General features: G+C 47.2%; 1 protein-coding gene across 2 annotated transcripts in view; it reads right to left on the minus strand.

Annotated features, from left to right (window-relative positions):
• The window catches only part of cep131 (centrosomal protein 131), a 52,374-nt gene that overhangs the window by 17,906 nt on the left and 17,712 nt on the right, over positions 1-16,756 (minus strand). For both annotated transcript variants that reach the window (XM_014212660.3, XM_014212657.3), the window contains exons 4-13: positions 12,097-12,208; positions 9,357-9,490; positions 5,770-5,874; positions 5,359-5,535; positions 4,921-5,044; positions 2,187-2,300; positions 1,247-1,481; positions 964-1,064; positions 584-763; positions 45-236 (exon numbers count right to left, since the gene is read on the minus strand). In XM_014212660.3, the coding sequence (XP_014068135.1) occupies positions 45-236; positions 584-763; positions 964-1,064; positions 1,247-1,481; positions 2,187-2,300; positions 4,921-5,044; positions 5,359-5,535; positions 5,770-5,874; positions 9,357-9,490; positions 12,097-12,208 (1,474 nt within the window). The remainder of the gene's footprint in view (positions 1-44; positions 237-583; positions 764-963; positions 1,065-1,246; positions 1,482-2,186; positions 2,301-4,920; positions 5,045-5,358; positions 5,536-5,769; positions 5,875-9,356; positions 9,491-12,096; positions 12,209-16,756) is intronic.

Consider the following 16,756-nt stretch of genomic DNA (forward strand, 5'->3'; position numbering starts at 1 on the left):
ATTAACAATGTCGGGACAATGGCATTGAGCGAGTCTCCCCTCACCTCTTTGTGTGACCCTGAGGTGACAGATCGAGGTCTCTCCTGTTCAGACTTCTCCATCTCATCCAGGAAGCTCATGATGCTCTGTAGTTTGGCCTCAGAGAGGAGAGCGCCCCCGTCTGGCAGCACAGGGGTATGGACCAGCTGGCCATGACGCTCCAGGTTATCAGTGGTCAGGGAGTTGGAGTCTCCATCCTGATAGAATATAAATCATACAAACATGTTATCAGTGGTCAGGGAGGGGAAGGGAGAGAAAACAAAAATGTATGTGACCGACTTGGGTTTGCGCCACTGGGGTCTCCTGCACATCCCAAGACTGTGTTAGCTCATTAAAAAATGAAAGGCTAAAAGGTAGAGTAGACATCAAGTAGTTGAAATCTATTGCATTACAAGGCATTACCAAGAACTGAGGTGAATCAAGGTGTGAAACAGATAAAAGCGATATGGTTAGAAAACAGATACAAGTAGCTTCAGATCTGCTAAGGAGAGTGAACAAGGGCAGAGGGAAGGGTACAACTTTGTGGAATGTAGTGCAGCCTTACCTCGTCTATCCAGGAGTACTTCTCCTTGTGGTAGCTCTTGGGCTCAGACAGCCTCTCTGGTTCTTCCTCGAGGAGCTTCAGAGTGTCCAGCAGGTCGTTCAGGGTGGTCTTAGACTGGGCTCTGCTCGACGGCGCCCCTTGGCGCTGGTCCTCCACACTCACTGACCGCTGCAGAATCTCCTGTTATACAAAGAAGAACAAATACAGCGTCAGGACATAGATGAGATTAAATCAGCCTGAATGCACCGGTTTTGTAGACGATTTCCAGATCAGTAAGTCAGGTCTAAGAATGAGACAATGCATAAACAAATGGGAATATTCCAAAGATCAGATCTCATACTGTTATGGTAAATTTAGTGCTGGAATCAATGGTTTGTTACCTGAGAGCATTGAGAGTCTCTGCGATTGGACAGTGCAGGGGACAGCGGTCTCAAGTTGGTGACGTCATCCAGGTCAGTCACAACGTTCACATTGTTAGAGTCTGCAGACAGAGGAAAAACATGAGGGCAACGTCTATATGCAACTATATGTGCTTACAGGACAGGGTATTTTAGCTGGCAATGGAGAAAGGAAGTGCACACTGCACACTAATTTACATTACATCCATGATTGCACTAGGCTTGACGGGGAAAGTTGCCATTAGAGGTCCGGGGAGAGACTGACCTGTGTTCTGGGCCTTGACGTCAGAGCCAGTGGGGGAGATAGGGTTCCTGTTGCAGGGGGATGTGGGGCTCTTGTTGCTGGGGGAGGAGGTGGTGGTCTTGTTGCTGGGGGAGGTGGTGGTGGTCTTGGGGGGTTTCTTACGGCCCACCTTGCCACTGTGTCTCAGGGTCTCCATCTCCTCTTGGGCCGAGGCCTGTATCTCAGCAGCCCTCTGGGCTCTCTTCTGCTGCAGCTCCTACAATACAGCAGGAGGGGGCGACATTAGGCAGGCAGGGCCAGGGAGAGAGAGACCAGGGGACTAGGGTGAAGTTGCCCCTAGACACTGATCTTGGGCCAGTTTAGCATTTTTCCCAGTAACGATAAAGGTTAAGGGAAGCTGATCTTAAATCTGTACCTATGGGAAACTTCACCCCGGAGCAGAAACTAGTCTTGTTCCAGATCTGTTTGCGCCATTTTGCCAACTCCATGTCACTCATTGTCAAGTCAAAAATTACAAGTAGTTGGTTAGTGAGCAGGAACGGACCGACACCCAGGCTACATGGGAACTGTCTGCAAGGTGTTTTTCTAATCTACTACATTTGTGTCATGAAGACTGAAGCATTTGGCTTTGTGGGGTTAAAGCATTTGGCGGGAAAGGAAAACGTGGAGGGGGAGCAGGCACTTGATGGGGCATCGTGGATACAACAAAAACCGAAGGAGCGGCATTTGTTGAGTTTAGGGAACATTTGGGGTTGAAAAGTAAGTGTCTGAAAGACAGAAAGGTGTAGTTGAGGGAGTGGGATCTAACAAAGAAAAGCCTAGAGTCCACTGTGTTATGACTCAGGTACAATAAGAGACGTTTACTGTAGGAAGTTCAGCTATAGTTCAACTATACATTCAGCAATAATTCAGTCATCCTGTATACCTTCGCTGAGGCTGTGTAAATATTCCTCTATAATACCTGAATGGCTGCGACGCGGGCAAGACGAGCCTTCTCCTCACGAATCCTTTTCCGGTCCTCTTCCTTCTTCTGCACCTCTGGAGACTTCTCTTCCTCTGCTCTCTGTTCTCGTTCCTTCACACGGTAAACACAAAAAGGTTGTGGGTTCAATTCCCACAGGGATTATATGCAGTGCTTTCAGAAAGTATTCACACCCCTTTAATTTTTCCAAATGTTGCGTTACAGCCTGAAATATAAATCTATTAAAATTTAGATTGCGTCACTGAACTACACATAATACCACATAATGTCAAAGTGGAGTTTTGGTCGTAGAACATTTTTGAAAAAACATTAACGCTGAAATGTCTTGAGTCAATAAGTATTCAACTCCTTTATTATGGCAAGCCTAAATAAGTTCAGGACTAAAAATGTGCTTAACAAATCACATAAGTTGCATGGACTCATTCCGTGTTCAATAATAGAGGTTAACATGATTTTTTTATAACTACCATGTCTGTACGCCACAACTACAATTATCTGAAAGGTCCCTCAGTCGAGGATTTCAAGCACCGTTTGGTAGAAGTGTTAAAAAAAGAAAAGCTGACTCTAAAATATCCCTTTGAGCATGGTGAAGTTATTAATTAGGCTATGGATGGTGTATCAATTCATCCAGTCACTACAACAATACTCAGTTGCCGGAGAGGAAGGAAACTGCTCAGGGGTTTTCACCATGAGGCCAATGGTGACTTTAAACAGTTAGAGTTTAATGGCTGTGATAGGAGAAAAATGACAGAACAACAACATTGGAGTTACTCTCGCAATACCAACCTAAATGAGAGTGAAAAGAAAGAAGCCTGTACAGAACAAACACATTCAAAAAACATGCATCCTGTTTGCAACAAGGCACTTAAATAATCCTGCAAAAATAATTGGCTTACAAAATGTACTTTTTGTCCTGAATACAAAGCGTTATGTTTGGGGGAACATTTGTCATTTTCGGGTATTGTGTGTAGATGGGTGAGAAAAAAACATATATTTAATCCACTTCAGGCTATAACAGGCTGTAACAACAAAATGTGGATTAAGTCAAGGGGTATGAACTCTTTCTGAAGGCATTGCACACTGTATCCACTGTACCAGAAGTCACTTTGGATAAAAGTGTCTGCCAAGTAGCATATACAGTACCAGTCAAAAGTTTGGACACACCTACTCATTCAAGTGTTTTTCTTAATTTTTTTACTATTTTTTACATTGTAGAATAATAGTGAAGACATTAAAACTATGAAATAACACATATGGAATCATGTAGTAACCAAAAAAGTGTGCCTTGATGACAGCACTTGGCATTCTCTCAACCAGCTTCATGAGGTAGTCACCTGAAATGCATTTCAATTAACAGGTGTGCCTTGTTAAAAGTTAATTTGTGGAATTTATTTCCTTCTTAATGTGTTTGAGCCAATCAGTTGTGTTGTGACAAGGTAGGGGTGGTATACAGAAGATAGCCCTATTCGGTAAAAGACCAAGTCCATATTATGGCAAGCACAGCTCAAATAAGCTAAGAAAAACAACAGTCCATCATTACTTTAAGACAATTTGGGAAAACTTTAAAAACGTTGAGCGTTTCTTCAAGTGCACTCACAAAAACCATCAAGCGCTATGATTAAATTGACTCATGAGGACCACCAGAGGAATGGAAGACCCATAGATACCCGGCGGGTAGTTCATTAGAGTTAACTGCACCTCAGATTGCAGCCCAAATAAATGCTTCACAGAGAACAAGTAACAGACACATCTCAACAACTGTTCAGAGATTGCGTGAATCAGGCCTTCATGGTCGAATTGCTGGCAAGAAAATACTGCTTAAGGACACCAATAATAAGAGACTTGCTTGGGGGCAAGAAACACGAGCAATGGACATTAGACCGGTGAAAATGTGTCTTTTGGTCTGATGAGTCCAAATTTTAGATTTTTGGTTCCAACCGCCGTGTCTTTGTGAGACGCAGAGTAGGTGAACGGATGATCTCTGCAAGTGTAGTTCCCACTGTGAAGCATGGAGGAGGAGATGTGATGGTGCTTTGCTGGCACACTTAACCAGCATGGCTACCACAGCATTTTGCAGCGATACGCCATCCCATCTGGTTTGCACTTAGTGGGACTATCATTTGTTTTTCAACAGGACAATGACCCAACACACCTCCAGGCTGTGTAAGGGCTATTTGACCAACAAGGAGTGATGGAGTGCTGCATCAGATGACCTGGCCTTCAGTCATCCGACCTCAACCCAATTGAGATGGTTTGGGATGAGTTGGACCGCAGAGTGAAGGAAAAGCAGCCAAAAAGAGCTCAGCACATGTGGGAACTCCTTCCAGACTGTTGGAAAAGCATTTCAGGTGAAGCTGGTTGAGAGAATGCCAAGAGTGTGCAAAGCTGTCATCAAGGCAAAGGGTGGCTACTTTGAAGAATCTCAAATATAAAATATATTAACACTTTTTTTTTAGTTACTACATGATTCCATGTGTTATCTCATAGTTATTTCATACAATGTAGAATATAGTAAAAAATAAAGAAAAACCCTCGAATGAGTAGGTGTGTCTAAACTTTTGACTGGTACTGTATATTATCTTATTAGGACATTCATTCTATGGACGCAGTGCTAGTGACAATGGATTCAGTGGATTAAACCACAATGGCCTAGTAGTATTGTGTGGTGGTGGTCTACTCAGCTAAACAGAGATCAGGCAGACCAGACGTTTACCTTCTTCTTGGTGGTGAGGATGCGTCTGAGGGCAGCCTGGCTGGCGTGCTGTGACTGTCTCCTGGTGTGGCGTCTATACCACCGCTGGATAGTCACTGCTGCTTGGTTCACCTGCTGGATGAACCTACAGACACAACAACAAAGAGGTCAAAAGGTTAGGACTAGGATGAACAATAAGCTCCAAAAAAAATTTTTTCACCACAAATCAATACAAGGAGCTAGAAGGACGGAGAGTGACTTAAAGCATTGTGACCGCATCCTGCTTTTCCCCCAAAACAATTGCACAAACCCCATCATGGATTTAAAAGCAACGGTAAGCTTTGGCTGGAGGGAGTTTCCACCATTGTAAAATCCATGACAGAGAATGTGCAAGGCCACTACTAAAGAAATTTGCTAGAGAAAACATTACAACACAAGAGCATTTATTCCCACTCTGACCTCTCGGCCTCCTCCTCGGTGACCTCTCTCCTGCGGGGCAGGCTGGGGGAGCCTCTGGGGCTGCGCTGGGCAGCATTGTTGTTAGATGTAGAGGAGGAGAAGTTCTTCTGGGACTTGGTGGTCAGAGAGCTGCTCTCCAGGGGTCCCTCGTCATTCACTGTGGCTTTCAGGATGTTACTGAGCACACAGAAAGAGAGAGAGACATGAACATTAACTTAGTATCAATCAAATGTATTTATAAAGCCTTTTTACATCAGCAGTTGTCACCAAGTACTTTCACATACTTCTTATCAACACAGTATCAAAACAGCACAAACCTTTGAAGTACTAATACATACAGTATATGTTTACTGTATGCTGCAAAAGACTAAATGAAAGACAATGAAATGATTTACGTTATTTTTGACTCACTTGAAGGAGGGTTTCTGGTTGGAGCTCTTGGGGGTGAGGGGTTTGTCAGAGTAGTTGTTATGCAAGATGGTTGTGACAGAGTTCCCCACAGCTCCCTTGTTGCTCCTAAAATATCCAGGGCAGAATGTCACTGCACACCCTTAGAGTGTCAACCCTGATTGACAAACTATCATAGCAAAGTAGGGAAGACCGGAGAACAAAGAGTTTTAGGATTTTGCTTAGTATGAAAATAATATTTTTATACATACATATCTTTGCTACCACTTCACACTGTAATGAAGTTTAGGACATACTAGTTGTTTACAATTCAACCGACAGTGGTGGAAGTAAAATGTCCCTCGTGTTTCACACTGTCACTCTCCACCATGGCCAAGACCAAAGAGCTCTCCAAGGATGTCAGGGACAAGATTGTAGACCTACACCAGGCTGGAATGGGCTACAAGACCATCGCCAAGTCTCTCACTGTTCAAATAAACCTACCATTAAAATGATAGACTGATCATTTCTTTGTCAGTGGGCAAACGTACAAAATCAGCAGGAGATCAAATACACTGCTCCAAAAAATAAAGGGAACACTAAAATAACACATCCTAGATCTGAATGAATGAAATAATCTTATTAAATCCTTTTTTCTTTACATAGTTGAATGTGCTGACAACAAAATCACACAAAAATAATCAATGGAAATCCAATTTATCAACCCATGGATGTCTGGATTTGGAGTCACACTCAATATTAAAGTGGAAAACCACACTACAGGCTGATCCAACTTTGATGTAATGTCCTTAAAACAAGTCAAAATGAGGCTCAGTAGTGTGTGTGGCCTCCACGTGCCTGTATGACCTCCCTACAACGCCTGGGCATGCTCCTGATGAGGTGGCGGATGGTCTCCTGAGGGATCTCCTCCCAGACCTGGACTAAAGCATCCGCCAACTCCTGGACAGTCTGTGGTGCAACGTGGCGTTGGTGGATGGAGCGAGACATGATGTCCCAGATGTGCTCAATTGGATTCAGGTCTGGGGAACGGGCGGGCCAGTCCATAGCATGAATGCCTTCCTCTTGCAGGAACTGCTGACACACTCCAGCCACATGAGGTCTAGCATTGTCTTGCATTAGGAGGAACCCAGGGCCAACCGCACCAGCATATGGTCTCACAAGGGGTCTGAGGATCTCATCTCGGTACCTAATGGCAGTCAGGGTACCTCTGGCGAGCACATGGAGGGCTGTGCGGCCCCCCAAAGAAATGCCACCCCACACCATGACTGACCCACCGCCAAACCGGTCATGCTGGAGGATGTTGCAGGCAGCAGAACGTTCTCCACGGCGTCTCCAGACTCTGTCACGTCTGTCACATGTGCTCAGTGTGAACCTGCTTTCATCTGTGAAGAGCCCAGGGCGCCAGTGGCGAATTTGCCAATCTTGGTGTTCTCTGGCAAATGCCAAACGTCCTGCACTGTGTTGGGCTGTAAGCACAACCCCCACCTGTGGACGTCGGGCCCTCATACCACCCTCATGGAGTCTGTTTCTGAGCGTTTGAGCAGACACATGCACATTTGTGGCCTGCTGGAGGTCATTTTGCAGGGCTCTGGCAGTGCTCCTCCTGCTCCTCCTTGCACAAAGGCGGAGGTAGCGGTCCTGCTGCTGGGTTGTTGCCCTCCTACGGCCTCCTCCACGTCTCCTGATGTACTGGCCTGTCTCCTGGTAGCTCTGGACACTACGCTGACAGACACAGCAAACCTTCTTGCCACAGCTCGCATTGATGTGCCATCCTGGATGAGCTGCACTACCTGAGCCACTTGTGTGGGTTGTAGACTCCGTCTCATGCTACCACTAGAGTGAAAGCACCGCCAGCATTCAAAAGTGACCAAAACATCAGCCAGGAAGCATAGGAACTGAGAAGTGGTCTGTGGTCACCACCTGCAGAACCACTCCTTTATTGGGGGTGTCTTGCTAATTGCCTATAATTTCCACCGGTTGTCTATTCCATTTGCACAACAGCATGTGAAATGTATTGTCAATCAGTGTTGCTTCCTAAGTGGACAGTTTGATTTCACAGAAGTGTGATTGACTTGGAGTTACATTGTGTTGTTTAAGTGTTCCCTTTATTTTTTTGAGCAGTGTATTTTTTCCCCCTCACTGCAATTATGTGAATGTCTAAATACCACATAAAATACCATAGATTTTTAGGTAAGGGGTTAACTGTAACAAATGTTATAATTAACCCCCATTACAAATCCGAGTCATGAGATAAAAAATAAAATACAACAATAATGATTGTCATCACCTATAGCAATCAAAACATCTCTTTTTTTTCACACCAAATACAAAACATACAGACGCACACAAACGACTACATCTCCTCTGCCCAGACCCGCATGCTCACACCCCCATCCCTAGTGCCTGCACTGTTTGCAACATGGCCTGAAACTACACCATTTTGTTTCTCTCCGTAGCCCACATACTTTAAATATTTCAGTAATAAATCATTAGATTTATCCATTGTGTTAATGATGGCAGAATGATTGATTAACCAATCAATACATTTTTCTAGATGAGAAGACAATCAGCCAACCCATCGGGTATCTCACTACCCCCACATGCCATGTCTTGAAATATGCAAACAGACCTGTTCTTAATGATAAAAATGTTATATGACTAGACAAATGAGGAATGTTTACGCAGTTCAATAATCAAGAAAGAGGCATCAAGAATATTTAAAATTGGGCCTGATTATAATTTATTTCTCAATACAATTTTATTTATGAATTTGAGCAACATCTCACTAACCAACCATTAGCACAACAGCTTTGTAAGTTATTTCTAATTTGAGTTTAGTTTTTACTTTGTGGGGGGGGGGGGTCACTCCATACCCTCAGTGAGTCAGGAGAGGAGAGAGATGACATGAGCTTCTCAGTCAGAGCTATCAATATTAACAAAGTACACATTATCATAATAATTCACCTCCAAGTACACATACGTCTCTTACTGTTGAGATGGTGTGATAAATCCTTCAACCCTCAGACGTGATACACGTCTTCAGAAACATACCTGTCATATCCATACCAACCAACCATACAGGATTTGAATTTGATATTTTTTAAACATCACTAACTGAAAAAATATCGCATTGCTAAAAAATGTACTTTAGCCTTTTCATTTATTGAAATATCAGTCAATGTTGCGCAACAGAGAACTCAAACAGTAAGCTATTTTGGCAATTTAATGAAATTTACTTTAGGGAAATCTTAGAATACATAGGCAGCCCGTGCTTTAACATCTTCAAATTGCTCATCAGAATTCAGTAAGAATGAAGCACGCTGTGGCATCGGAGTTGCATGTTCTGTTAAGCTGAATTACCATAAACTTAATGTGATTTCTGGCATTCTGAGCACCATGGGTGGACACCCCAATCAGGTTACGCAACCAATGCATATGGATCTGGGAAATGTAATTTAATTAAAACACTGCTGGTCAAATGCCCGGCGTCATATTTTCCTCACAGAAACCTTGGTGTATGCGCATGTGTGTGTGTGTGTGTGCGTGTGTGTGTGTGTGCGCTTGCGTGCAAGACGGGTGAGGCGACCCACCTGTTGTTAGCGGTGAAGTTGGCAGCCAGAGATACCCCGGTCTCTCTCCTCTTCTGGCCACTGGTGATGGGGGAGTCCACACTGCCCGTGGAGCGAGAGCTGGTGGGTATAGGGAATGCTCTTGGCTGGTCATCCTGAAACGGGAAAGGAAATGCACAAGTCAGGTTTCTGTGATCCACAACCATTGGATAAAAGTGTAGCAGCATACCTAGATATAACGCAATACTGAGTTAGAGGATATATTCACTGTCCATTATAACCTCTGCAGCAGGCTATGTGATAGAGGTTACTGTATAGTACTTGGTGACCCTGAGAACCATTGTTTTAAAAAGGGATTTATAATTGATTGATCTGAGTAGATAGAAGACAGTGAGACAGTAGAGGACAGTAAAGGATAGTGAGACAAAATCTGATTTGATTGTGAGACAGTAGATTACAGTGGGACAGATGACAGTAGGATATTAGAGGACAGTGGAACCATAGAGGACAGTGGGACAGTAGAGGACAGTGGGACAGATGACAGTAGGATATTAGAGGACAGTGGGACCATAGGGGAGAGTGGGACAGTAGAGGACAGTGGGACAGATGACAGTAGGATATTAGAGGACAGTGGGACCATAGGGGAGAGTGGGACAGTGGGACCATAGGGGAGAGTGGGACAGTAGAGGACAGTGGGACCATAGGGGAGAGTGGGACAGTAGAGGACAGTGGGACCATAGGGGAGAGTGGGACAGTAGGGGACAGTGGGACCATAGGGGAGAGTGGGACAGTAGAGGACAGTGGGACCATAGGGGAGAGTGGGACAGTAGAGGACAGTGGGACCATAGGGGAGAGTGGGACAGTAGAAGACAGTGGGACCATAGGGGAGAGTGGGACAGTAGAGGACAGTGGGACCATAGGGGACAGTAGAGGACAGTGGGACCATAGGGGAGAGTGGGACAGTAGAGGACAGTGGGACCATAGGGGAGAGTGGGACAGTAGAGGACAGTGGGACCATAGGGGACAGTAGAGGACAGTGGGACCATAGGGGAGAGTGGGACAGTAGAGGACAGTGGGACCATAGGGGAGAGTGGGACAGTAGAAGACAGTGGGACCATAGGGGACAGTGGGACAGTAGAGGACAGTGGGACCATAGGGGAGAGTGGGACAGTAGAGGACAGTGGGACCATAGGGGAGAGTGGGACAGTAGAGGACAGTGGGACCATAGGGGACAGTAGAGGACAGTGGGACCATAGGGGAGAGTGGGACAGTAGAGGACAGTGGGACCATAGGGGACAGTGGGACAGCAGAGGACAGTGGGACCATAGGGGAGAGTGGGACAGTAGAAGACAGTGGGACCATAGGGGAGAGTGGGACAGTAGGGGACAGTGGGACCATAGGGGAGAGTGGGACAGTAGAGGACAGTGGGACCATAGGGGAGAGTGGGACAGTAGAAGACAGTGGGACCATAGGGGAGAGTGGGACAGTAGAGGACAGTGGGACCATAGGGGACAGTGGGACAGTAGAGGACAGTGGGACCATAGGGGAGAGTGGGACAGTAGGGGACAGTGGGACCATAGGGGAGAGTGGGACAGTAGAGGACAGTGGGACCATAGGGGAGAGTGGGACAGTAGAGGACAGTGGGACCATAGGGGAGAGTGGGACAGTAGAGGACAGTGGGACCATAGGGGAGAGTGGGACAGTAGAGGACAGTGGGACCATAGGGGAGAGTGGGACAGTAGAGGACAGTGGGACCATAGGGGAGAGTGGGACAGTAGAGGACAGTGGGACCATAGGGGAGAGTGGGACAGTAGAGGACAGTGAGACCATAGGGGAGAGTGGGACAGTAGAGGACAGTGGGACCATAGGGGAGAGTGGGACAGTAGAGGACAGTGAGACCATAGGGGAGAGTGGGACAGTAGAGGACAGTGGGACCATAGGGGAGAGTGGGACAGTAGAGGACAGTGGGACCATAGGGGAGAGTGGGACAGTAGAGGACAGTGGGACCATAGGGGAGAGTGGGACAGTAGAGGACAGTGGGACAGTAGAGGACAGTGGGACCATAGGGGAGAGTGGGACAGTAGAGGACAGTGGGACCATAGGGGAGAGTGGGACAGTAGGGGACAGTGGGACAGTAGGGGACAGTGGGACCATAGGGGAGAGTGGGACAGTAGAGGACAGTGGGACCATAGGGGAGAGTGGGACAGTAGGGGACAGTGGGACAGTAGGGGACAGTGGGACCATAGGGGAGAGTGGGACAGCAGAGGACAGTGGGACCATAGGGGACAGTGGGACAGTAGGGGACAGTGGGACCATAGGGGAGAGTGGGACAGTAGAGGACAGTGGGACCATAGGGGAGAGTGGGACAGTAGAGGACAGTGGGACCATAGGGGAGAGTGGGACAGTAGAGGACAGTGGGACCATAGGGGAGAGTGGGACAGTAGAGGACAGTGGGACCATAGGGGAGAGTGGGACAGTAGAGGACAGTGGGACCATAGGGGAGAGTGGGACAGTAGAGGACAGTGGGACCATAGGGGAGAGTGGGACAGTAGAGGACAGTGGGACCATAGGGGAGAGTGGGACAGTAGAGGACAGTGGGACCATAGGGGAGAGTGGGACAGTAGAGGACAGTGGGACCATAGGGGAGAGTGGGACAGTAGAGGACAGTGGGACCATAGGGGAGAGTGGGACAGTAGAGGACAGTGGGACCATAGGGGAGAGTGGGACAGTAGAGGACAGTGAGAGGGGATAGATTAAGTACCAGGATGTTCCAGGTGGTACGGTCCGGGGAGGCCTTACTGAGGCTGGCCAGCTTCCTGCGTCCATCTGAGCTGCTGTCAAACAACGCCAGGAAGTCTTCTGTCTGGTCCTCACTGGACACACACAATTAATCAATATTATAAAATGGAACATAGGCCTATGTATTGTATAATATTTACATTATAGCATGTTTGTGTGCAAACCCATTCTAAATCACACGGTGGGACACTCTCAGTAGGGAGACTGCTCCATTGCTTACAGGCTCAGATTTTAACAACAAATCAAATTTGTCACATGTGCTGAATACAAAAGGTGTAGACCTTACCATGAAATGTTCACTTACAAGTACCCAATTGTCATACTGAGTAAAAGTAAAGATACCTTAACCCAGTAAAACACTACTTGAGTAAAAGTAAATCATTTCAACTTTCCATAAATTAAGCAAACCAGACGGCACCATTCTCTGGAGGTGAAGGTCGAGTGATCCGTCAAACCTTCTTAACACCAGTCTGCTTAACCAGGAAGCCAGCCGCACCAATGTGCCCGCCACAAGGAGTAGCTAGAGCGCGATGAGCCAAGCAAAGCCCCTCCGGCCAAACCCTCCGCTAACTCGGACGACGCTGGGCCAATTGTGCGCAGCCTAATGGGACTCCAGATCACGGCCGGTTGTGATACAGCCTGGGAACGAACCAGGGTCTGCAGTGATGCCTCTAGCACTGCGATACAGTGCCTTACAAGAGTTCCCGAGTGGTGCAGCGGTGTATTTTTTTATTTATGGATAGCCAGGGGAACACTCAGAGATGACTTACAAACGAAGCATGTGTGTTTAGTGAGTCCGCCTGATCAGAGGCAGTAGGTATGACCAGGGATGTTCTCTTCCTAACAATTGACAATGTTCCTGTCCTGCTAAGCATTCAAACTGTAAAGAGTACTTTTGGGTGTCAGGGAAAATGTATGGCGTAAAAAGTACATTATTTTCTTTAGGAATGTAGTGAAGTAAAAGTTAAAACAGTAAAGTAAAGTACAGATACCCCAAGAAACTACTTAAGTAGTCTTTAAAGTATTTTTACACTACTGGGTACCGGTACCGAGTCAATGTCCGGGAGTACAGGTCAGTCGAGATCATTTGTACATGTAGGTAGGGGTAAAGTAACTATAAATAGACCAAGGGCTTAATGCTAGAACACACAATTAAGGAACTAATAGACAAAGCAGTGCTGACTAAAGCAGCATTGACTGGGAGCTTATGTGATTATTCATTTGTCATGACAGCTGCAGAGATGTGTTGGAATTCTACAGTATATGTCAATAGGGATGGGGGATTCCATTGTGAATCCAATACATGCACACCACACACACACGCATATGTTGATCCCAATGCCCCGTCATTCATCCATCAAACACTTCCTCACTCCCCTAAAACATCCTCATACCCAACACACCACCAGGCTGACATCCAGACTGTCTAGGCTGACATCCAGACTGTCTAGGCTGACATCCAGACTGTCTAGGCTGACATCCAGACTGTCTAGGCTGACATCCAGACTGTCTAGGCTGACATCCAGACTGTCTAGGCTGACATCCAGACTGTCTAGGCTGACATCCAGACTGTCTAGGCTGACATCCAGACTGTCTAGGCTGACATCCAGACTGTCTAGGCTGACATCCAGACTGTCTAGGCTGCCTGCCCACCCCCAGTGGCATCTGTCCTGGAGGAGCCTGCAGCTATGTGCAGGGTGGTGGTGTCTGTGTGTGTGTATATAGTGAGTGTGTCTGAAAATATGGGAGTCGGTGTGTGTATATGGGAGTCGGTGTGTGTGTGTGTGTGTGTGTGTATGGGAGTCGGTGTGTGTGTGTGTGTGTATGGGAGTCGGTGTGTGTGTGTGTGTGTGTGTGTGTGTGGGAGTCGGTGTGTGTGTGTGTGTGTGTGTGTGTGTGTGTGTGTGTGTGTGTGGGGGAGTCGGTGTGTGTGTGGGGGAGTCGGTGTGTGTGTGTGTGAGAGAGTCGGTGTGTGTGTGTGTGTGCGCGTGTATATGGGAGTCGGTGTGTGTGTGTGTGTGTGTGTATATGGGAGTCGGTGTGTGTGTGTGTGTGTGTGTGTATATGGGAGTCGGTGTGTGTGTGTGTGTGTGTGTCTATATGGGAGTCGGTGTGTGTGTGTGTGTCTATATGGGAGTCGGTGTGTGTGTGTGTGTCTCTATATGGGAGTCGGTGTGTGTGTGTGTGTGTGTGTGTCTCTATATGGGAGTCGGTGTGTGTGTGTGTGTGTGTGTCTCTATATGGGAGTCGGTGTGTGTGTGTGTGTGTGTGTGTGTGTGTGTGTGTGTGTGTGTATATATGGGAGTCGGTGTGTGTGTGTGTGTGTGTGTCTATATGGGAGTCGGTGTGCGTGTGTATATGGGAGTCGGTGTGTGTGTATATATATATATATGGGAGTCGGTGTGAGTCGGTGTGTGTCAGTGTGTGTGTGTGTGTCGGTGTCGGTGTCGGTGTGTGTGTGTGTGTGTGAGAGTCGGTGTGTGCGTGCGTATATGGGAGTCGGTGTGTGTTTGTGTATATGAGAGTCGGTGTGTGTGTGTGTGTGTGTGTGTGTGTGTGTGTGTATATGGGAGTCGGTGTGTGTGTGTGTATATGGGAGTCGGTGTGTGTGTGTGTATATGGGAGTCGGTGTGTGTGTGTGTGTGTGTATATGGGAGTCAGTGTGTGTGTGTGTGTGTGTGTGTGTGTGTGTGTGTGTGTGTGTGTGTGTGTGTGTGTGTGTGTGTGTATATGGGAGTCGGTGTGTGTCGGTGTGTGTGTGTGTGTGTGTGTGTGTATATGGGAGTCGGTGTGTGTGTGTGTGTGGGTGTGTCGGTGTGTGTGTGGTTATATGGGAGTCGGTGTGTGTGTGTGTGTGTGTGTGTGTGTGTGTGTGTGTGTGTGTATATGGGAGTCGGTGTGTGCGTGTGTATATGGGAGTCGGTGTGTGCATGTGTGTGTATATGGGAGTCGGTGTGTGCGTGTATATGGGAGTCGGTGTGTGTGTGTGTGTGTGTGTGTGTGTGTGTGTATATGGGAGTCGGTGTGTGTGTGTGTGTATATGGGAGTCGGTGTGTGTGTGTGTGTGTATATATGGGAGTCGGTGTGTGTGTGTGTGTGTGTGTGTGTGTGTGTATGTATATGGGAGTCGGTGTGTGTGTGTGTGTGTGTGTGTGTGTGTGTATATGGGAGTAGGTGTGTGTGTGTGTGTGTATATGGGAGTCGGTGTGTGTGTGTGTGTGTGTGTGTGTGTGTGTATATGGGAGTAGGTGTGTGTGTGTGTGTGTATATGGGAGTCGGTGTGTGTGTGTGTGTGTGTGTGTGTGTGTGAGTCGGTGTGTGTGTGTGTGTGAGTCGGTGTGTGTGTGTGTGTGAGTCGGTGTGTGTGTGTGTGTGTGTGTGTGTGTGTGTGTGTGTGTGTGTGTGTATGGGAGTCGGTGTGTGTGTGTGTATATATGGGAGTCGGTGTGTGTGTGTGTGTCGGTGTGTGTGTATATGGGAGTCGGTGTGTGTCGGTGTGTGTGTGTGTGTGCGTGTGTATATGGGAGTCGGTGTGTGCGTGTGTATATGGGAGTCGGTGTGTGCATGTGTGTGTATATGGGAGTCGGTGTGTGCGTGTATATGGGAGTCGGTGTGTGTGTGTGTGTGTGTGTGTGTGTGTGTGTGTGTGTGTGTATATGGGAGTCGGTGTGTGTGTGTGTGTATATGGGAGTCGGTGTGTGTGTGTGTGTGTATATGGGAGTCGGTGTGTGTGTGTGTGTGTGTGTGTGTGTGTGTGTATGTATATGGGAGTCGGTGTGTGTGTGTGTGTGTGTGTGTATGTATATGGGAGTCGGTGTGTGTGTGTGTATATGGGAGTCGGTGTGTGTGTGTGTGTGTGTGTGTATATGGGAGTAGGTGTGTGTGTGTGTGTGTGTATATGGGAGTCGGTGTGTGTGTGTGTGTGTGTGAGTCGGTGTGTGTGTGTGTGTGAGTCGGTGTGTGTGTGTGTGTGTGTGTGGAGTCGGTGTGTGTGTGTGTATATATGGGAGTCGGTGTGTGTGTGTGTGTGTGTGTATATATGGGAGTCGGTGTGTGTGTGTGTGTGTGTATATATGGGAGTCGGTGTGTGTGTGTGTGTCGGTGTGTGTGTGTGTGTGTGTATATGGGAGTCGGTGTGTGTCGGTGTGTGTGTGTGTGTGTGTGTGTGTGTGTGTGTATATGGGAGTCGGTGTGTGTGTGTGGGTGTGTCGGTGTGTGTGTGGTTATATGGGAGTCGGTGTGTGTGTGTGTGTGTGTCGGTGTGTGTGTGTGTGTGTGTATATGGGAGTCGGTGTGTGCGTGTATATGGGAGTCGGTGTGTGCGTGTATATGGGAGTCGGTGTGTGTGTGTATATGGGAGTCGGTGTGTGTGTGTGTGTGTGTGTGTGTGTGTGTGTGTGTGTGTGTGTGTGTGTGTGTGTATATGGGAGTCGGTGTGTGTGTGTGTGTATATGGGAGTCGGTGTGTGTGTGTGTATATATGGGAGTCGGTGTGTGTGTGTGTGTGTGTGTGTGTGTGTGTGTGTGTGTGTGTGTGTGTGTATGGGAGTCGGTGTGTGTGTGTGTATATGGGAGTCGTGTGTGTGTGTGTGTGTGTGTGTGTGTGTGTGTGTGTGTATGTAT

The sequence above is a fragment of the Salmo salar genome, chromosome 01 (assembly GCF_965601325.2).
Source record: "Salmo salar chromosome 01, fSalSal1, whole genome shotgun sequence".
NCBI lineage: Eukaryota > Metazoa > Chordata > Actinopteri > Salmoniformes > Salmonidae > Salmo > Salmo salar.